Genomic DNA, 22,445 nt, shown 5'->3' with positions numbered 1-22,445 from the left:
CTCAGAACATCACCAGGCACCCATGAATTCTATGACATCACCAAACATTCAGCATTCCAATCATCACCCAGCACTCCAGCACTCATCCTGTCTGAACAGTAGGGAAGACGTAGCTAAGGAAAAGGAATGGCAACAATTAAGTTACAACACACTTTCGAGACTTATCAAGATCAAAGTGCACTTTTAAGGCAAAAGTGAGGAAACAACAGAATATACTTCCTTGATTCTAGTCAACTCTGCATGCTCTCTCTTATAAAGCACATTGTCACTTTGTTGATCTGTTATGGCCAAAGTGAATTACATCCATACTTGCTGGCTGCACTACTGCTGAGAATTAAACATGATTTTAAGAGGCTAAGATTTGGCCTATTTCATGTGGGTGAGACCAAACAACGATGCAAATACACTCGCAACTCCACCAACTGCCGTTTCTACCCGCGTTGGAAGGAGATGTTGACCCATGTCATTTGAAGTTGTCATGGAAATAGACGATTTAAATTTTTACTTCCATGCTCAAGGTGTTGAAATATTAGATCATGATCAGTAGCACTGAAGGGATGTTTTAATCCGGCGGATATGCTATTGGCCAGTGGTTTACAAAAAGAAAGGAATTTTGGCAAAATTAGTAAAAACAGGGAATCTCTAAGTCATGAACTAGTGTTTTACATGTGTTTATTTCGATACAATTGTACCTCGCCATGATCAATTAACAGCTTTGTAAAACGGTTATTGACTTACTTGGAACAGTTTGTATTGACCATACAATAAAAACTGCGTTTGTTTAAAAAACATTGACCCTTGTAACATTTAAATAGTAAACAAAAGTTTGGGTTCTCATTTGAAACAAACTTGTCATAAATAATTGCTTCAACGCCTACGAAAAATAATTTCGCTGGCGGATCTGCACACAACAAGATACATTTATGCATTTAGCTTGAGAAGAAATACTCAAGTGTCAGACCCAATGCGGGGGCTGTCTGCGTACGCAGGGCAGCGAGGATGCCGTGGTGTCACACTGTACGGTATCTCGAGGCTGTGCTGGTGCGTGGGTGCAGTCTTCCCCCTCGTCATTGGCGGAGGAGCCGACGCTAGAGGGGGCACCATCAAAACCGAGAGCAGCCCTGTCGTCCTCCCCTCTCACTGGCTGCTCGGGAAAGAAAAAAAAACTGCGCCTTCTCTTCCCAGCGATGGCGGAGGACAGTGAGTCCGCGGCCAGCCAGCAGAGCCTGGAGCTGGACGACCAGGACACCTGCGGAATCGACGGGGACAACGAGGACGAGACGGAGCTTGGCAAGGGGTAGGCGGCGCGCGCGCGGCGGCCCCCCGTGCCGGGCGCGCGGGGCTTTGCTGCTGCTGCGGCGGGACACCGCGGGGCGCGCGCTTTGCCCGCACTGCCATTGTCCCTGTGTGGGGGGCTGTCGGGGGCTCGCGCCAGCGGGGTGCTGCGGTCCACCGGGGCTCACCCTTCGGCAGGCACGCTGGGGGTGCAGCCCGGGTGGCGGCGATGCAGTGCGGGGTGAGCTAGGCCGCCAGTAAGTCCATGCACGAGGTACTTGCTCGCTGGCTTCTCTCGCCCTCTGACTGCATGCCAACGGCACAGGGGCTTCGTTTCAGCTCTGTTTTGTATAGTGTGGCTTCATGCCAGCACCACAGCGGCCAACGTCTGAGTCCTGTGATGTATATTATAGTATGACTGCATGCCAACAGAGGAGCTTGCGTCTGAGCCGTGTTATGTGTGATACGCCTGGGAAGAGAAAGCGACGCGATGAGCACACACTCTGGGTAGCAGCGGTTTGAGTTTTCAAATGATCTTTGAAATAGCTTTTTTGTCTAACTTTCCTTCTCTTATTGAAGTGTAGCTGGCAAAGAGAGAGCGAGCGCGCATATACATTATCACACTAAAGGGCTACGAGTAAAAGAAACTGTTCTTCAAAAAATTTGCGGAAGGGTGGCTGGCAAAACGGCCAGGTCAACAACACCGGGCACGAGCCCAGACCGCAGTGCAAACAACATGCAGAGCAGGGGGTGGGGGTGCTAGGCACAGTTACCACCCAGCTTGCAATGCTTTCCACAGCGTGCTGTGCCCGCAGCCACCCTATGCACAGGCGAGGTGGGCCTGTCAGTAGATTGTGCAATTCCCCACTATGAGGCAGGTGAAGCGCATTGTATATAGTGTGGGCGATAATTGGACTTGTGCTGCTGTAGGTGTGTTTTCCACCCCCTCATCCCTTCTTGTGTAGGCTGGAGACTGGCAGAGCAAGAAGGGCGACTGGATGTTCTTCTGCCCCGCCTCTCTCTGGGCAGGAACAGTCAATAGCGGCAACTCGTACTTTGCAACTTTATCTACTGGGAGTTGGGACTTCTTGTTCATTGTGGAAGCGTGTTTACTACACACGCTGAAGTTATGTAATAATATAGTTATGTAAGTACTAAGAGACGATTTGGTTTGTAGTGTGTGACATGAGGAAAAGTTGGTACTGCATCGTAAAATGTCACCCTTAAATTGTTGCGCCTGCAGCACACCCAACTATTTTTTCTAACCATAGTTCGAAAGAAGTACATTTGTGATTTAAGCCTTTTGGGTTGCTTTTTGAGTGTACTGTATAAGCCAAACAAAGTAGTTTATGGAAAGCAAAAATGGATTAGAAAATTATTTCATAATTTTAAAGTTGTCTGAGAGAAAATATATCAAAGAAGTCCATCAATCTTGCTGCTTCCGAGAAGTTCTTTTATTCAATTGTCCAATTTTTGCTCCAGTTTAACTTTCTGGTAGTATTCTTTCAGTCATTTACACTAATATTGCGTGACTCCAAAAAAGTAGACATCCTGCCAACATGTTTTGTGATTTTATCGCTTCTTCAGGGGCTGTCAGTTAACATAACGATAGAATGGATTTGGTTTTCAATGTAACTATCGCAAAAGGATTATCGGGAGCAACTAGAGTAATGGACTTCTTTGATATGTTTTCTGTCAGAGAACTTTGAATTATGTACTGGTATAAAAATACACTGGAAGGTAACCAGTGCTTTGGAGGAGTGCTGGGCATTTTTAATTTTTTACCTGTGTCAAATTAAGCATAAGAAAAGTATTTTTTTGCTAGCTTTCGAGATGAAACAGAAATTTTTTCAGGCCAAGAGTGCTGTATCAAAGTCACATTACAGGATATTGACAGGTTATACGAGTTGCATTTAGATTTATTGTATTTAAATGTACTTTATGTGGATATCCTGACACGCTGGTTTGGTAAGGCCACTCTGAGCCTTCATCTGTTTGCCACTGAAAACTTGGAGATGCATTATGTCCTATTTGCCCCAACAAGGTATCCATTTATGGATTTTCTTTGAAGACCTATTACCTATTTCTGTCTCTCTTTGAAATACTTAAACTGAGTAACCGAAAATCCTAGTTTAGTAGAACTTTGAGTATAAAGAACATTTAAAGGTGTTGGAAGGAAGAGCTGAGGTTTTGTAAGAAAAGGACAACATTCCTGAAGCTTCATTCTCCTTCATATTTACTGCTTGTGATGAAACCTAGAAGGTGCCTTCGTTGAGAATGGTTGGTGACTTACCCTCGCTAAACTTCTCTGAAGATCAAGGAGTCATTATCTGAATTGTCTGTGATATTTTGAAACGTAGCCCACCACTACCCCCCAAAAAAACAACTGGCCATATTTATCTAATAATTATGACCGTTGAAATTACACACACAGCATGCAATAGGTTAATGAGAAGTTTCTGCTGAGATTTTGCCCTACTTCTGAAACTCTTCTGTATAGTGCATAAATGTTTTGGTTTGAGTCACACACATTACCACCCTAGGAAACTGAAGTTCTCGGGTGGTTCCCATCCACTTTCAGTATTGGCCCATGTAGGAAAGTGGGTTTCCATTGCAGTAACCCCCGACTTCTTGCTAGGTTTCTGAAGCACTTTGAATGAGTGTGTGCTGGGATCCTGCTAACCAGGCTCCAGCCCATGTGTTCTTTTCCTTGAACTGTACCATTTTTTCCACAATTGGCACACCTCTGGCCCACATATGAGCCCTTTGCAAAAAGGTATTAGTGATACCAAGGGCCTTGTGACCAGAGAGTGTCCCTTGGGGCTACAGCATGTATTTGCCACCCTAAAGGACCCCACACCAGACACACACACTTCAATTTCAGGCTATGTGTTTTGGTGTTCCTAAGCTAAAACAGTGTAATGCCTACACACAAATGTCAGTGGCATAGGTCAGTCACCCCTCTGGCAGGCCTCACAGCCCTAAGGCAGGGTGCAATATACCACAGGCGAGGGCATAGCTGCATGAGCAGTGTACCCCTACAGTGTCTGAGTCCATTCTTGGACACTGTAAGTGCAGTGAAGCCATTTTGAGTACCTAGGCTGGGAGTTTGTCAAACACACATTCCACAGCTCCATGATGGCTTTCCTGAAGACTGAGAAGTTTGTTATCAAACTTCTCAGCATAATAAACCCACATTGATGACAGTGTTGGATTTATTATAACATGCACTCAGAGGGCATCTTAGAGATGCCCACTGAAAAATGACCAGCTTCTAGTGTATTAGCTGACTGGTCCCTGCCAGCCTGCCACCACCAGACAGGTTTCTGACCTCATGGGGTGAGAGACTTTGTGCTCTCTGAGGTCATAATCAAAGCCTGCCGTGGATCGAGGTGCTTCACACCTCCTCCTTGCAGGAACAGCAACACTTGGAGGTGATCCTTAAAGGCTCATACCTTGTGCTATTCTGATTTTGGCAGCTTCAACTAGTGGAGATGCCCACCCCCATGTCCTATCCCCACTTTTGGCAGCAGGACAGGCAAGAGAATTAGTAGGCAGAGTAGGAGTGTCCACCTTGGCTTGGCACTCCCCTAGGGCGGCCCGGAGCTGAGGTGAACGCCTCTCTTCAAAATTCTCCATCTTGGTTTGGGGAGTTAGGCCCAATAGCAATACGGATGTGCCCCTCTCCCCAAAGGGAGGGGGCACCTAAAGGGTGTAGTCACGCTAGGGTTCAGTAGCCATTGGCTACTGCCCTCCAACCCAACCTCAGTAATACATGTTCATTTGGTATTTAAGGGTTTCCCTGTTCCTCGAATTCGACGGACTAAAGACGACGGACCAGGACCACTGCTGGGCAGGAACGTAACCGCTGCAGACCAAACCCAGCAAGAACTCCACCACCTGCACCTGGTTCGACCACTGGACCTGCTCTCCTTCCCAAAACTCTGCCTGGTCTCAAAGAAACCCCGAAGACCCAGCAACCTTTGCAAGGTGCCAATAACTTCCCTATGGACTAAATGCTCTAGTCTTCGGCGTCTGCCAGTACCTGAACTACAAGCCCTTCCACAGGGAGGTCCGACATGTCGACGTGGCTCCCTGCTACAAAAGAACTCCAAAAACTGCCGTAGTTGAGGACCGGTACATGTGCCGACGCAACTCTGCCTGGCCAGAAGAAAGCAACACACCCAGACGGCCTCCCGACCTCAAGAGATCCTCCCGGCCCAATGACAGTAGCTGTTCACAGCCCCATACCCTCCTGTAAGTGGCCCTCTCAGTTGGCAAGTGGCCCTGTCGGCCTCCCCCTGCACCACCGGCTGACCACGACCGCCCCAGGATGGTCCAACGAAAGCAGAACTTCTTCCGATCTACAGCAACCGACTGCCCGTGACAGTCCTGTGTTGGCCGTCTGCGGAAACCTATCCTGCTCCTTGCCAACCGCGAGGGTATATACTGCCGATATCAACCGCTTTGGCGCTGAAACTGAATTCAGCACCTTTCAAGTGGTCACAGTCCCCTGCGACTGACACTGTACTCAGTGTTGGCCTGTATACAAAGTATCTTCTATTAGACTAAAATGTGCTTCATGTATGTGAAACATTTGTTGATGCTTTACAAACCTTTTGCCAACAATATTGAAAATATTGCATAATCGGAAAGTCTACTTGTCTGTTATTGAGTTCACTTGGTTCCTAAAATAAAAGTAACTAAAGTAATATTTTTACAACCATTGGCCTGAAATTAAGTCATTGTGTGTTCCTTGGCTTGTAGGAGTATGTACAACAAATGTAGTCAAACTTACCTCTCATAAGCCTATCTTCTCAGCCCAGCTACCTCTAAATTTGGAGTAAGGTATTATCTGCTTTACCTTCTGCCACACCTTTTGGAGAGTCACTGGACTCTGAACACTATACCTCTTTTTTGGTACAGTATATGCAGAGTCTGCATCCTACAGCCTACTACTGGAAATTCCAGGTTTCAAGAACAAACACACCTCGAAACAATAAATCTCAGTATGCGTACCAAAAGCATGGAATTGTATCCCTCTGGTAATTCACACCAGTTTCCTTAACAGTTTTGGAAAAAGAAACTTAGTTTTGGTAATCCGCAAACACTTCTCAAGCTCCTACCTCGAACTTAACTGACTTCGTTATGGTCTTCTGTCACTGTGCTTGGTCTCTGAAGTCAGCTCAATGTGGGAATAGGGCTGTTTGCATCACTTGACCGATTGCTGGCTTAAATCCCGTTAACAAACAGTTGTACTAACTACAAAATCAGATTGTTCATTGAGTATATTGATTACTAATTGCATTCGCCATGGAGCTACTTCTTCAGTACAGTGCTCCTCGACATTCTGTATACAAATGTAAACAGTTTTAGTGTTTGAATTGGTATTGTTTTTGCAACAATGCTCCTATTTTTTCACTAAGTTCACAGTTTGTATATTTGTACATACTTTGTGTAAAGCATTCAGATGCGCCACAGCCTAGTTCTCGCTATGTTAGAAACCTCAGTAAACAGAAAAAGAAAAGCAAGCATACCCCTCCTTCTCAACACTGTTGTAACTTTGTAGCTATCTTGTCTCTTTGCATTGCTTAGAACGCATTGTTTACTCTACGAGTGTTCCGTATTGAATGCAGACTGTTTGATCGTAAAATATAAAACATCTGCCAATAAATAACATTTTAATGATTTGAGTAAATATGTATTCCCTTACACAAGGCCTTCCTTAAATGAAGCAGAGCATTTCATCTCCCCCTTGCAATTCTGATTAATTGCCGCAGACTATTCTGCAGGGGACTGATGTATCTGTATGCCGCATGTTTATGTTGAAGGCTGCCTATTGCGTTTACAGGTGCCATAGAAACGAAAGGATCTCCAGCTTGTGAAGAAATGTCGAATAAAGCTGAAGCAGAACATGCTCTTCAACAGCTAATCAAGCTACCATTTTCCATGTTTCCTCCTTGCATTTTCCTTGGCGTTTTGGGGGCTCTAGTGGCTGTAAATAACACCCCAGTAAGGAGCAGGCAGCCACCCCCTTTATCTGAAATGTCTCTTCTATTAAGACATTGTGCCATTGTCTCAGGTTTGCCAATGGGCAAATTCGTTTTTGTCTCCAAATTGCACTTCAGTGCTTATGCCTTCAGACACTCAGTACTTTCATGTATCTTGACAAGCTATTATGTTTTGAAGCCAATACGTTTGACAGATCACTGTTCTTTTTGGCAAGTGTTTTGACAGTTCACATTATCTTCTCTGCAGCTTTTCATTATACCTGCTACCTAGCCCAATAAGTAGTTGTCCCAACATGAGTTTTTTTTCACATCACAAGCTAACCTCATTCGGCCAAGGTGATTCCCTTTTTAATGACTACCGTTAACTCCACAAGTTCTATCTAAGGTCTTTGCACTGATGCAAAATGGTTCCCTGAAACTAGTACTGTTTTATCTGGCAGTAAAATAGGTAGAAGGAAGATGATAAAACCTTTTAGATAAATTGAGCAAAATGTGTGGGGCTAGTCTCAGTCTTGCAAGGTGCTTGGTGTATGTTATAGTACTTCAAAGGAAATTAAAGAAGGCATCTACTGAAACATGCAGTCGTAAAATCCCCCCCCCCCCCACCTCACCTCTGTTTGTGGGTTGGACCCAAGAGGGCACGTGGGCCTTGCAGATGAATATGAAATCATTCACTTTTGTACCCATTCAAGCAAAATCACATTTGAAGTAAGCCAAGTAACACTGTCTTTATTTATCAAGAAACGGGGCCCATCCTGAACATGTTCAACGCCGTTAATTAAATAACTCTTTGCTGCTTATTAATTATGCCACTGACAGCATTTTCGAGCAAGCCCGACCCAGCACTTCTGCTTTTCAAAGATGACTTACAGAGCAGTGACTACTCCTTTTCGTAGCTTAAAGCTTAAGTGCCCTTAAGTTTCCATTTAAACTTTGATGGAGTTCATAAATGTCGGAAGTCTTTCACAGTATGGTACCTTCTCGAATCGGACATTATATTTTTCACCTTCAGTGTTAGTTCATTGATGGAGGTGCGCAAACCACATCTTGTAAACCAATGGAATTACCATAGGACAATGTTTAACTTGGAGGCCACCATACAAGGTTGTTAACCGAATGCAAATGAATTCACTCTACACTAAATCCAGTGCATTGGGCACACCTGTTTAATCACAGCCCCTCTGCACAAGCCAAAAGCAACCCCAGGGTGTGTCCTCTCATAGGGTGTCTTCACTGGTGTATTGTATATAACAGAACCGAAATACCAAACAATAGAAATAGAACTTTAAGGTCCCATGTAATCCCGTCGTCCGCCATCGTTTCCATCTTTTGTTTCCTTCTTCTCCATGTTTGTCCTTGTATGAACCATATTCTCAACTGATCCTTAAACTTGAAGTCACTTCATGACCGTAAAAGGATTCTAGTTTTCTGAAATACATTAAAAAAATTCCATCAAATTAAAAAGTTTACTCGTACATTTAAAACACTGAAACTAAAGGTTTATCATTTACATTAAAACTAATCTTAAACAACTAAATTAAGTCAATGATCCTTAAGAAAAAATATATATACAAAATAACATTGTCTCCTAACCCACTTACCAGGGTGTGAGGGAGGGATAATGCTAGCCTCTTTGTCTTTAATAAAATCCTGATTCTCTTTGCAGTTAAGCTATGAGAATCAACATTTTATGGCAAGACAGGAGGCTAGCATTATGCATGTTAAAAGCCCTTTAACAATCTACTTGAAACATGCTCTATAGGTTTGAAAACCTCTGCATTAGACCAATCAGCAGCTTTTAAGATCCCTTCCAGGCTACCCTAATTAATATATGCTTTACTGGCCAGAACACCCCTGACAGAATGTGCTGCACAAAGATTCATATGTACACCTGCCCCCTTCATAATTGACCTCAGTCACCTAGCTATAGTAGGTGAAGTAACTCCTTATAAGGTTTCACATGAGAAATTAGTAACTGACCTACTCCATCATTCCTATACTCTAATCTCATATTCTCTCAAGCAATTGACAATGCAAAACTTTGGACAAGCATCAAATATTGGATTAAAAAATCCGAAGCTGACATTGCCTTAGTCCTTTCCAGATTTCAAACAGAACACCCAGTAGTTGTTAAAACCTTGAAATAATATCAAGAGCCTTAACATCAGACACTCTCCTAAAAGAAAACATGCATAACGTCGCCATCTTCCACGATGACTCTCTCAGACCCAAGTATCTATTTGCAATCCAACTTTCAAACAACTTTAATATCAGATCAACATCCCAAACGGAATATATTTTGCCTTAAGTGTTCTCTTCAACCTAATTCCTTTCATCACTCTACACACCCTCTACTAATACATGACCTTCAGAAACTGCTGATCTATAACAGTTCACTGTTCTGTACGATAAACCCCGTTAAGACAACATCTGTCAAAATTTGCCACCATTATGGTGTAACCATTATGTCATCATACTCCATGAGATCCAAATCTCTTGCCACGCACCAACGTAGCCAAACCGACCCCACACCTATATTTCTTCTGAGTTCCAGGTGTCCAGGACTTCTTGAGTAACTCTGAAGCCTTTCCCAAAAACTCTGTGAATCTACCAGGCCCCTGAAATCTTCCATACTTGTAGGTTGAGCATACCTGCCTCTTCCAAGGGATGCTATATTCCTTCTTCTCTTACCAACATACCTTTTGAAAGCCCTGACTAAAAAAGGTTCTTCCATCATCACCTCCAACACAGAAGGGAACCACACCTGAGAACTCCAAAAGGGAGTCACCAACACTATCTGACAGACCTGCCTCCGCAAATGTATTGTAGTGTAGTTCCTATAGTCCCAATAGGCTCTGTGCATTGGAATAATATCTTCAGTAGTGTAGACGTAGGACTGAGGTTAACTAGGTCTCTACTGACTATATTAGACTTAAGTGTTTGCCAGCTAGCTCAGAGTTCACTAGAAACTTTCTCGAATAAGCGAGGAGGAGTTTAACCTCCCTGGGTAGACAAGAAGGGATTTAGTTTCTGACAACCATAAATCATGACAACTTTGCTCTCCCTAAATAAGAGTGTATCTCTAGAGACGTGTGAAAACAAAAGACAGCTATTTCACTCCGTCAATAAGTGCGTACTTAGTTTCACCAGATAGCAGAGAAAAAGAGAGACGGGCATTTTCAATAAAAGGTGTTATTTATTGAGCAGTCTCTTTCCTCATACAAGATAAATGAATTGCTACAATTGCAATACTTATAGTTAAGTAAAGTGCATACAGTAAAAGCAGGATTATGAAATAATACTGTAAACGCATTGATATGGTTTCTTAGCCATATGATACTTTAAAATGGATAAAATAGATACATACATATATACATTGACTAATCGTACTCCACTGGTGCTTCTAACTACGCCTACCCCGGTGTACCTGACCTAAGCCTAATACATGGGAAGGAGTAAGTAAGTAGCAGTTTAAGTTAAGTTTGTTTTGCCAATAATCTGACTCAAGAATTCTCTGTAAGGGTTTAGTCAGTTCAGTACCTGGGTATTAGAAGGCAGGAGGGCTGGTATCTCTCTCTCTCAGGACTCGGTATCCCAGTCACCCGCAAGGGTAAGCTGGAAACGCCGGAGGCTGGATTTCTCGGCAAGAGAAAAGACAGCGTCTTTCTCAGCACGTCAAAAGGGAGGGGCAGCGTCCGTGGGCTCTCGCATCAGCTGGGCTCTTCGGAAGTAGATAGCTGCACTGCTCCAGGATTACCACCGTGTGTTTGCTTAAGGCAACGTTGGTATATTTATACCTGAAAGGTGCCGGGTTTGACGTAAAGCTGGACATAAGACGTCAATAAAGATGTCACTAAGAACTTGTCGATCTTACAGTGCTTTACAGGAGTTCTTGGACGAAATCAAAACAAAGCAGCGGGGATTTCCCAGGTTGCTGGAGGCTTGGATTTGTTTAAGAACTCTGTGTGCTTTCTAGGGGGCTGGAGGAATAGGCTTGCTTAATGTGACAGCATGTGCTATGACTGAATTATGAAAAGGGGTTCTATGCCGTTGTAGGGATATTATTGATTTATAACCGGACAAGGGCAAAGAATAGGAATATTGATTCAGGTACCTAGATAAAACACACTACACCCACTCCACAAATTCTTGTCCATAATTACTAAACTAAGCAATAGTAAACATATCTAACGGTGCATGTGTATACCGATCCACCCCAAAATACATTATTTTGCATCTGAAATGGCATATGCGAAATACACGAAAAATGAGTATAGGTACTGTATGCTATCAAGCAGTGTAATCATTCATTAAAAAGGATGCATATATATATATCAGCATGAATGATTTGCGAAAATTACACATGAAATGGCTCTTAATACAGAAAAGAAAAGTGCGAGACCATTTCATTACATATAAATACAGTTATTTGTAAATATGCTAGAGGCTGAGGTAATATATTGTCTCTAGAGTTCCCAAAAATAGAAGCTCTGTTCTCTAAGAATAGTTCTACTTTAAGCAGAGGATGAGCGCCAAAAAAAGTAAATATTTTGGAATCGGGGGGGGAAAAAAAAATAGTTTCGTTTTTCAAGGGAAGAAGTCAAAACAGTTCCAAATATTTTCAGAAGCTTTTGTTTTTCAAAGCTGAAGGCCAAATTCAGAGTTCAGGGAACGCTGAGTGCTCATTTGCTTAAAAGTTTATTCTTTCTGTTCGGGGGAGAACATCATTTCAGACAGACTTTCAAAAAAGCAGTTTACCGCTTCCGGTGAAAGTTCGACCAAGTTGGAAAATGCCGCAACTGTGCAGTCATGAGAATGATTGCTATCATCGATGACAGGATCAGCAGTGCTCACAGAAGGTCGTACCTGGTTGATGCTGCTCTCATCTTGCACTTCACTACCCTTTAATCGCAGTGGGGAAGTCTCAACGAATGCCGTCATCAGGATGGGTAACAGCTGGGGACAACACGATGCATGAGCCTTTACTGGACTTAGCAAAGTATCTGTATCCAATGGTACTTCTGATTGTAGTGTAAGACAGACGTCTAACACGCATTCTTCTCCGCACAGCATACATCTTAACACAGGTAAGATACAGTTCTGCCAGATGGGTCTGAATGAAAGAAACCAGGTCATGTTCAGATCTCTTAGCCGGGCTAATCCAAGGACTTTAGTTATGCGGTCCCGATAGCGTATAGCTAGGATCATTTCTTCCATTGTTGCCGGAGTCTTGTCTGTGACGTGGCTTGCCATAACGAAGCAGGAGAATCAAAAATAAAATGCCTGCTACTAGTCCCAACAGGAGTGGAAGGCCGCCAAAGAGTGAATGGACAAAATTAGGAAAAATGCCCAGGACTGCTTTGAAAGGTGTCAACAGTCCCGTAAAAGTTGTCTTAAATACACTCGCGATACCATTCGTATCAGAAATGTTTAAGATTTCATTTAGCATTTCTGCGAAGTGTAGGGGGCAATTTGTTGATAAAAGGTTATGTATCTCTGCCGTTGTCCTTGCAACTTGGAGATCATACGTTTCTTTTGATGACGTCAAGTGCACTGGCGTCTGTAGAAGAACAGACTTCATTCTGCTTAAAGTATCAATTTGAATAGAAGAGATTTTCAAACTGGGCCAAATGTTTCCCTCCCTGTGTGGAGTGTCGTTCGGATACAATACTTGCATACAGCAAGTGACCCTGGACGTTATGCTTACCAGATAAGCTTTTCCTGGCACCAAGCCACAACATCTGTGGTCCACTATTAGAATGTAGCTCCCGTTCGAAAGCCGTCTAAAGAATGGCTCTATTCGAGTTGTTGGTGTGCCAAGCTGGTGACATGAAAGGTTATTTGAAGTCCCCTCACAGGCCCCATGTAGATTTATACCCTGACACAGAAGTGTACCACTTAGTGATTTTTCACAATTATCACCACTAAGAAATACATTCTGTCCTTTTTTACTGTAACATGTGTGAGTGTAAGGTAATTTCCATGATGACTTGATGTATCCTTTACCCAACCTTTCATACTGGCCTGCCTGTATATACTTTTGGCAGTATCGAAATTGGAAAGTTGTTATCGGAATAGTTATTATCACGTGTATTATCCATTCAATGACAGGTCGTTCTGACATTGTCAATGGTAATCTCTCAAGTTTTTCAATGCTCAGAATTGTATATTCTGCTCCTTTTTGTGCCAAGCTGATTTGTATATCAGTAAGGTTAAAGATAGATAATAGTGACGTTGTGTTGATTAAACGCCAAGGCACGTAGCCTGAACGCAGATTTTGTAACGTCCAGCCAAGCTGTACAATAGAACGTAATTGGGACTGACCATGTTGTAACATTAGCATGTCCTGTTCTATTATATCGATGGCAGATGATACAATACTGTCCAGTGAATATATTCTGGAAGACAGTCATTAACCCATTGTCCACAACAGAAAGTGATTTTTCCAAATTAATACGGTCAATTTCCCGTATTTTCTCTGCTGTTTTAATTTGAGTTACTTTCCAAACTTCGTTATAAGCTGCATATATAGAGGCCACTATGAAACGTTTTTGACGCTGTTTGCGTGGTCCCATAATGAAATCACGCAAGTCAGCACCTTCTTTAAGTAAAGTTAAGTGTTGCTTAATTTCTACCAGTGTGGATGTATGTAGCCATTCAAGGCAGAGTTTTCCTACACTGTATGTTGTTACTATCCCTGGATGTTGTCGCTGGGAGTATCTAGGGTCTGGCCTGGTCCATTTGAACCCCTGTATTTTGTTCAGGAATCTATCTTGACAGTTATTTGTGTCTGTGGGCCAGATCAACCATTTTTTCCAATCAGGATGTGTTCTGTTTTGGTTTAAAATATGGGATACGTCTATCTCAACATCTGTAGTGCTATTACTGTCAGGTGTTGGTTTTGGAATAGACGGTTTGTTTAAGTCTTTAATGTTGGCTAGGCCAAGACAGGTTGTTTGTTGAATTGTGTTATTCAAAAATATAATTTATTATGGGATCATGCAGGCTCTGAATAATGCTTCTATACCTTGTACTTGCCAGTCTCTGGTACCCCGGGTCGTTTTTGTTTCAATGTTATTGTTCCAAAAATCAAAACCAAATGTATTCATTTTTTCAAAAAAGGATTCTGAATAGATTAATTTTGTATTTGTTAGCATGGTTTTCATTCCTGTCTTATTTAACAGTTTGAAATAAAATATTTCTGCGTCACTTGTGTTAAACCCTGAGAAGTATGGACATTTCTCATAAAATGTTTTTGAACTACCTTTTGGTGGAGTTGCACAATATTCCCATTGATTATAATTTAAAACATTTCTAGGTTGAGCAGATTTATGCAAATAATGGTTACCATAGTGGTTGTAGCAGTACATCTGATCATAATTCGATGAACCTTGTAAATAATCATGTTCTGTAAATTTTGCTGACATAACTAAGTCTGACATCATATCATTAATACTTTCAAAATCCCAATCATCAGAGAATGTACTCGGTTTTACAAAGTCACTTAATGAAACCTTAAATTGATGAGGATACTTCAAGAGCTCGACCGGGCCATATATATCGTAATCTGTTTTGTCCCATGCTACCCCACCGGGTATTGGATTGGCTGTGAAGTTTACTGAAGAAAGTTCTCTTTTCTCGATGTGTGAAGACTTGTGTGGTTTTAGGACCAGGTTGATATTCTGGCCTGCTGTGTCCATTGTAACATATTTTTCCTCAATGAAGTGTCCCAAACATAGCACCATGATGAGCCAAAGCAGGAGGAAAAGTACACCTAGCACCACCCAAAATTCAATCCATGGGGAAATCAGATAGGTCTCTTGTAGTTGATGAAAGAGTTCTTTAGTTTTGTCTTTAAGACTTTTTGTTTTTGTTGGCTGTTCCTCAGGTTCGCTCGGATCCTCAAGAAAAGTCATCGAAATTGATGAAGTAGCCTGATGCAGTTCTGTCAATTATTGGAATTGCTTCTGGATTTTTCCTTGTTTTATTAGCATAGTCTGTGGCTACATCGTTGTAGACAGGTGTTTCTTGACGAATTGTTGCAATTTGGGTTTCAAGAGGCATAAGTTCCATGGCTTTGTTGCATAGTCCTTGTTAATTCACTGTAGGTTTATCAAATGTGATTTGTCTCTCAGTTTGAACCTTTTGATTTGTAGCAAACTTTGGTGTTCTGCTATTTCTTGGGAGTCCACTTGGCCGTCCAATTATTATTGGCCACATGATTGTGGTTTAACCAGGTCGATGGATACAACTCGGTTCTCCTTTTTACCAGCAAGCGGCGGTAGTACAACTGATTTTGTTCCGTTGACAGCTAAGACAGGTACTGCTTTTCTGTAAGAAGGCCCAAATTCCTTCTTCACCGCGATTTTCTCTCTGAACAAACCCCCAATCTTTGGAATCCAGACAGGCCTTGCTGGGACAGGTGGTTTCTCTTCAGTGGCTGTTGGCTGTTGTTTCAACTTTATGTTGCTCAGGTCTTTTCTTGTTTCATTTAAGTCCTGTAAAATAGCCAAACGATCTTTGATATCAAAGCATTTTCTTTCTACCACTGAAGTTTGACTATCGAGGTCCTTGATATGCATTCTAGTCCAGAACAATAGTTCGTACGGACTGAAACCTTTTAGAGAATTTCTTGGCAGATTGTTAAGACTACGTTGGACTCTTATTAAATGTTTGACCCACCCAACCCCCGAACCTAATACCTTTGCCGTTATAGATTGCTTTATGTCTCGGTTTTTTCCTTCCGCCATCCCATTTTCCTCAGGAAGGAAGTGATAAGATTCCCGCAATGCAATGCCCAAGCTGGTCATGTCCTCCTCATAAGCTCGAGAGCTAAAAGCAGGACCCTGGTCAGAGTGTAGCATGCCAATTGCGTCTATGCCGCTATAGACTCACAAATCTTTTATAACAGTTCAGACGTCAGCCGAGTGCTGGGGTCTACATTTTAAGCGAAACTAGTCTGAAATAATATTAATGGGACACATTTTTTCTGGGTATTTTGTATTGGTATTCTTACGATCTCTAAAAGAAGGGCATTGGTAGTGCTCCGGGCATTTCGCCACTGCGGTCTCAGTTGCAGTTTTGACAGTAAAATGCAAATTTGTAGTTTTGCAGGCTCATTCCCGGCCACCAGTATATTGATTGTAATTCTTTCAGAGATTCCTTAATCTTAAGGTGTCTTAGACCCTCACCCATATGTGCGTCTGCCACTAATAAGTTTCTCCTGTTCGTGTTTGGAATTACTCTATCCTCCACTCCAGGGATTTGAGCAAAAGGAACGGAGTTTGCATCGATTATGTATGTATAATTGAGTGGATAGTTGACGGGTAGCGCTGCACAGTCGCCTTTTGATGACGTTTTTACCGCCAGCATCGTTTCTCCGTCTACGTATTTTCCTGAACGCTTTTTTGTAGCTACGGAAGCCGGCTTAGTTGCTTCCGCTGTGGCTGTCTCAGCCAATGAATTCCCTGAAACGTGAACGCCATCACGTTCATGACTCAGTGAATGTATCATGTGAGTCTTTGGTAGTTCTTTCTGTAAAAGAACTACTTGTTCCCAAAGCGATTTTTGCTTTATTGTGGCACCTGTGTCATCTTTGTAACCGTTTTGAACCCATTTCTGCAAGTGTTCCTTGTATGATTTGATGCAGGAATACGAATAGCACACTATTAGTGTCGGGAATTCGCGATCGGCATTATCTAGCGCCATTTTTAACGCTATTATTTCAGTTTGTTTATCTGAATTGTTTCCTACAGAGTGTGATTTTGTTACCAGAGGTCTCAATTTACCTCCGCGCCACACGTATTTAACAATCTCGCATGTGGCATTATAGGCTTGTTTTCCCCAAACCGAGGGTTGTGCATGTCCGTCTGTATATATTACACAGGCGTACTGCTGTATGGGCAGAATGTCGATTTGCAGAGGATATTCTCTTTCATATTCTAGATTTTTTAATTTTTTAATTTCTGGGTCAAAATAGTATTTCACTCTGTCTGTCGCAAGAGAATTTTCCCATTGTATCCATTTTGGATTTAATGCCACAGTAGGTAAATTACATGGGCTTGTTAATGCCTCAAAGGCTGATTCTGCTGTTCTAACAGTAATCTGTCTGCCATCAGCTTGGTCTCTTTCTTTTGCTACAGCTGTTTGAACCGCATGAACAATGTTTTCCTTAATGCTGAATGTTTTTTCAGCTTCTGTGTACAAATGTGATTTGTATGCTATTGGTACCGTTTCTCCCTCATTAGAGGTTAGGTATGTGAATCCGCATCTTCCTGGGATGACCCAGATTACAAGGTTGCGTGTGTTATCGCGTGTTTGCAATTTTGTTTTAGCTAACATGTCTGTTTGCAATGATCTCAAAATTTGTGTGTTTTTTAGTCCAATCGATTGTTTTAAAATCTGGTTTTATTAGTTCGTAGAGAGGTTTAACCCTCTCTGCATAATTTAGAATGTAAGTTCTTCCGAAACCTAGAATTGATTGTAAGTTTTTCAGCGTTCTTGGTGCTTGGATTACAGCACATTTCTCTAAGAAATTGTCTGCCAGGCTTTTGCCTTCACTTGATAATTCATATCCTTAAAACAGGACAGTTAGATGGGCAATTCGTGACTTTTTAAAGTTGAATGTGTAACCCTCTGCTGCGAACCCAAGTATTATGGTGTTCACTCTTTTCAAGTGAGTATCCAAGTCATCATCTGTTAGATAGATGTCATCGACATAAGATAATGCCTCATCATCATACATTTGTAGTAACTCTGTTACTCTTGCTGAGAATAATCCTGGGCTGTTCTTGAACCCCTGTGGGAGTCGACAGAATTTTTCTGCGAGCCCATTATTGAGAAAGCGGTCAAATACCTGCTTTCAGGTGCTATATTTTGACAAAAGAATCCATTAGAGATGTCTAATGCTGTTTTGTATTTTTTGCGCACAATGGTATTCATTAGTGCTGCACTATGTGAGTTTTGTACTGCAAAGGTTTTGCAACATGAGTTAAGGTGTCTGTAGTCCAAAACTAGACAATATGAATCGTCTGGCTTGGAGACAGGAAACAAAGGATTGTTCATTTGTGAGGTGCAAGTTTCAATCACCCCCTGGTATTCAAGTTGATCTAAGATCTCCCTGACCTGTTTTTTAGCTTCTTGCTTAATTGGGTACTGCCTCTGTGCAGTTGGTTGACTTTTCAACTGGATTTTTTGAGGAGGAGAGTCCTCATCCCATCCAACATGGTTTTTATATAATGCAGGAGCTTGGGCTACTGCCCACTTTCTTGCAAGTGTATATTTTTTATGAATTGGAATGTGATTTGAGAAGGCAGGCATAATCATTTCTTCGCCATGAGGGCACTCCCTGACAAACTCCGGTGGCCAGTATTTTTCAGCTAAAAGGATGTCATAGCCTTTTGAGAGGTTATCCCAAAATAGACCCCTTATTTTCCTAGTCTTATCTCCCTCTATACGTAATGTTATTTCGTATATTTTATGAGGTTTGCTAACTCTGGTGTCTGCAGTTTCCACCTGAATGTATTCATTCGTGTCCACTGTCTCCAGATGATTCATCAGGATCTTGCGAGCTATGCTCACTTCTGCTGCGCTGTCTAGCATTGTCTGAGCCCACTCTCCGTTTTTCAGCTGTGTCCTCAGGATCCTCGGCATGTTTGATTATTTTAATACTGGCTACCTTCTTTTTTGGAAATTGTAATTTTTTACTTTGATGAGCAGGTTCCTTGTCTTTGGACTTGACGTGCTCTTCCCTGTGTTCTGACCGTCCTCTTCTTTCCGATTTCTGCGAGGAAGTCTGAAAAGATCAAGAGGGACGTGTATCAATATCTTTATCTATCAGGTTTCTTCAAATTATCCCTATTTCTAAGGTTGTATCTTTTCTCAGAGGGCTCCCTCTGGGGAGACTTCTGTCCTTGGTCCGGAGATCTTTCTCTCCACCGAGGAGACTTTCCTCTGGACTGGAATCTTTTTTCTTTGGTAGTGGATTGTTTATTTCCATCCCAGCTCTTTTTTGGAGTGTTCAGATTATTTTTAATAAATATCTTTTCAGGATTTTCACTTAGTTGGGGTTTTACTGGTTTCCAACCCAAACTATCTCTTCCTAGCTCTTCATAGGATTTTTCTATGATTCTGGCAAGTTCAAATGGTTGTTCTGCTATATCTGTTTCTTTCAATTTCTGAAGGAAAGTTATATCCTCAGTTGCCACTTGAACTAAGTCTCTATATGCCTGTGTTAATTCTTTTATTTTAACTAGGAGTTCTTCGCTTGACATTTTAGTAATGTCAGGTTGTGGTGTGTAGCTGGCTAGAACCGGCCACGTTGCTCCTGGTCTACCTAGTGGACCGAGCCTGGCGATGTGATTATTATGTTTTAGGGCGCCTTTAAACCAGAGCAGGTGCTCTTGGTATTTTAATGGGATTTCCACCTCCTCGAAAGGGGTGTACTCATCCGGTGGTTCCTCTATTTTGTAATAGTGGAACTCATGTGTGACAGCGTTTGCTGCTGGAAAGTTTATCCATGAATAGAATACCTCTGTCTGCCGATATTCATGTGCCTCAATTACGAATGACTGTACCACCTCTCGATGTTAGTCCATTTTCTATTAGCTTAAGAGTAATAGTTTTTCTTATTCTGACCGGGATGAGTATTGCATCTGGGTCTTTCTGTAGGAGACTTGTGTCTTCCGCTAGGAGTTGAGCTGCTATTCTAGCTGTCTCCCTATCTCCTTCACCGTCTGACATTTTACTGACAGGAAGGTTTTTTGTTGCAGATCAAGTTGCAGGGAAATAAGGATTAGGTTCACAATATTTTGGAACACTGTATCCTTCAACGTTGAATAAACCAAAAACTATACATAGAAATCTCTTCCTACTAAGTTCCGGCGGATTTTAACCTTTGACCCACTCCAGACGTCTTTGGAGTATTTACGGGAAAAAGGGTCTGTGTGAAAAAGTACGACTGAGTTACTCTAACGTCTTGCGTTAGATTTATCGCCTTACCAAACGTTGGGCGCCATGTAGTGTAGTTCCTATAGTCCCAATAGGCTCTGCGCATTGGAATAATATCTTCAGTAGTGTAGACGTAGGACTGAGGTTAACTAGGTCTCTACTGACTATATTAGACTTAAGTGTTTGCCAGCTAGCTCAGAGTTCACTAGAAACGTTCTCGAATAAGCGAGGAGGAGTTTAACCTCCCTGGGTAGACAAGGAGGGATTTAGTTTCTGACAACCATAAAACATGACCACTTTGCTCTCCCTGAATAAGAGTGTATCTCTAGAGTCGTGTGAAAACAAGACAGCTATTTCACTCAGTCAAAGGTGCGTACTTAGTTTCACCAGATTGCAGAGAAAAAGAGAGACGGGCGTTTTCAATAAAAGGTGTTCTTTATTGAGCAGTCTTTCCTCATACAAGAGAAATGAATTGCTACAATTGCAATACTTATAGTTAAGTAAAGTGCATACAGTAAAAGCAGGATTATGAAATAATACTGTAAACGCATTGATATGGTTTCTTAGCCATATGATACTTTAAAATGGATCAAATAGATACATACATATATACATTGACTAATCGTACTCCACTGGTGCTTCTAACTACGCCTACCCCGGTGTACCTGACCTAAGCCTAATACATGGGAAGGAGTAAGTAAGTAGCAGTTTAAGTTAAGTTTGTTTTGCCAAGAATCTGACTCAAGAATTCTCTGTAAGGGTTTAGTCAGTTCAGTACCTGGGTATTAGAAGGCAGGAGGGCTGGTATCTCTCTCTCTCAGGACTCGGTATCCCAGTCACCTGCAAGGGTAAGCTGGAAACGCCGGAGGCTGGATTTCTCGGCAAGAGAAAAGACAGCGTCTTTCTCAGCACGTCAAAAGGGAGGGGCAGCGTCCGTGGGCTCTCGGATCAGCTGGGCTCTTCGGAAGTAGATAGCTGCACTGCTCCAGGATTACCACTGTGTGTTTGCTTAAGGCAACGTTGGTATATTTATACCTGAAAGGTGCCGGGTTTGACGTAAGGCTGGACATAAGACGTCAATAAAGATGTCACTAAGAACTGGTCGTTCTTACAGTGCTTTACAGGAGTTCTTGGACGAAATCAAAACAAAGCAGCGGGGATTTCCCAGGTTGCTGGAGGCTTGGATTTGTTTAAGAACTCGGTGTGCTTTCTAGGGGGCTGGAGGAATAGGCTTGCTTAATGTGACGGCATGCGCTATGACTGAATTATGAAAAGGGTTTCTATGCCGTTGTAGGGATATTATTGATTTATAACCGGACAAGGGCAAAGAATAGGAATATTGATTCAGGTACCTAGATAAAACACACTACAGTATCAACACTCTGAATCAAAACAAAGGAGGGGAAAGCATATCCCTCCCCCAAGTTCCTGCAGTTCTGGGTGAAAGCATCCGCTGCTATAGCTCCTGGGTCTGGTCTCCAACTGAAGCCGCCCTCCAGCTGATACGTCAGCCTTGAGGCTGAATGGAAGATACTTCTGACTCTCCTCTGACATTGGAATTGGAAAATATGCATCCTTTAGATCTGTCTTTACTAACCAATAGGAATTCTGTAACACATATCTTAACTGTCGAATGCCCCTCATCTTGAAATGTCTGTATGTCGCATAATAATTGAGATCCCTCCAATTTATTACAGGTCTCCATCCCTAGTCTCTTTTCTCCACTAGAAATAGCATACTCTCAAATCATACCAGGGATTTGTTTACCTCTACAGTCGCCCCTATCAGTAACCTACTCTCTCTCTCTCTTCCTTCACAAATGCTTCCTGTTCCATGCCAAATCAATGTTACCTTGGCTCCTGCTCTTGCCTGGGTACAGTATCGAACTCTATAGTGTAACCCGCAACTGTCAGGAACACTCATGGATCATTCGTAATCCCTTTCTATGCTTCTCCAAAATAGCTCAACCTGCCTCCTGCTTTTCCTTGGGTAAAACAAGTTGTAATCCTCATCCTCATACCCACCTGAACTTGTAACATATGGTTGACCTCACCCCTAGCGGCTCTATATCTGGAACACCTTGCTCTCTGGGGGTAAAATCCATATTGACTTTGGAACCCTCTGAAGGAGCCCCTATTATATCTAGGGGACCAATAAAAGCTACAGCCGAAAGGTTGCCCTCTCCTCCTGGCCCCACCATAAAAACCAATA

General features: G+C 42.3%; 1 protein-coding gene across 2 annotated transcripts in view; it reads left to right on the top strand.

Annotated features, from left to right (window-relative positions):
• Positions 1 to 1,045: 1,045 nt before the first annotated feature.
• Positions 1,046 to 22,445, top strand: part of NMT2 (N-myristoyltransferase 2) — a 361,358-nt gene continuing 339,958 nt past the window's right edge. The window contains exon 1 of one of the 2 annotated variants that reach the window (XM_078663604.1): positions 1,046 to 1,297. In XM_078663604.1, coding sequence (XP_078519730.1) covers positions 1,188 to 1,297 — 110 coding nt within the window. In that variant the 5' untranslated portion in view covers positions 1,046 to 1,187. The remainder of the gene's footprint in view (positions 1,298 to 22,445) is intronic. The other variant, XM_078663603.1, reaches the window with a different exon arrangement.

Source organism: Lissotriton helveticus, chromosome 10, assembly GCF_964261635.1.
Source record: "Lissotriton helveticus chromosome 10, aLisHel1.1, whole genome shotgun sequence".
Lineage (NCBI taxonomy): Eukaryota > Metazoa > Chordata > Amphibia > Caudata > Salamandridae > Lissotriton > Lissotriton helveticus.
Note: the sequence above shows the minus strand (reverse complement) of the source record. Positions and strands in the feature narration are given on the sequence as shown.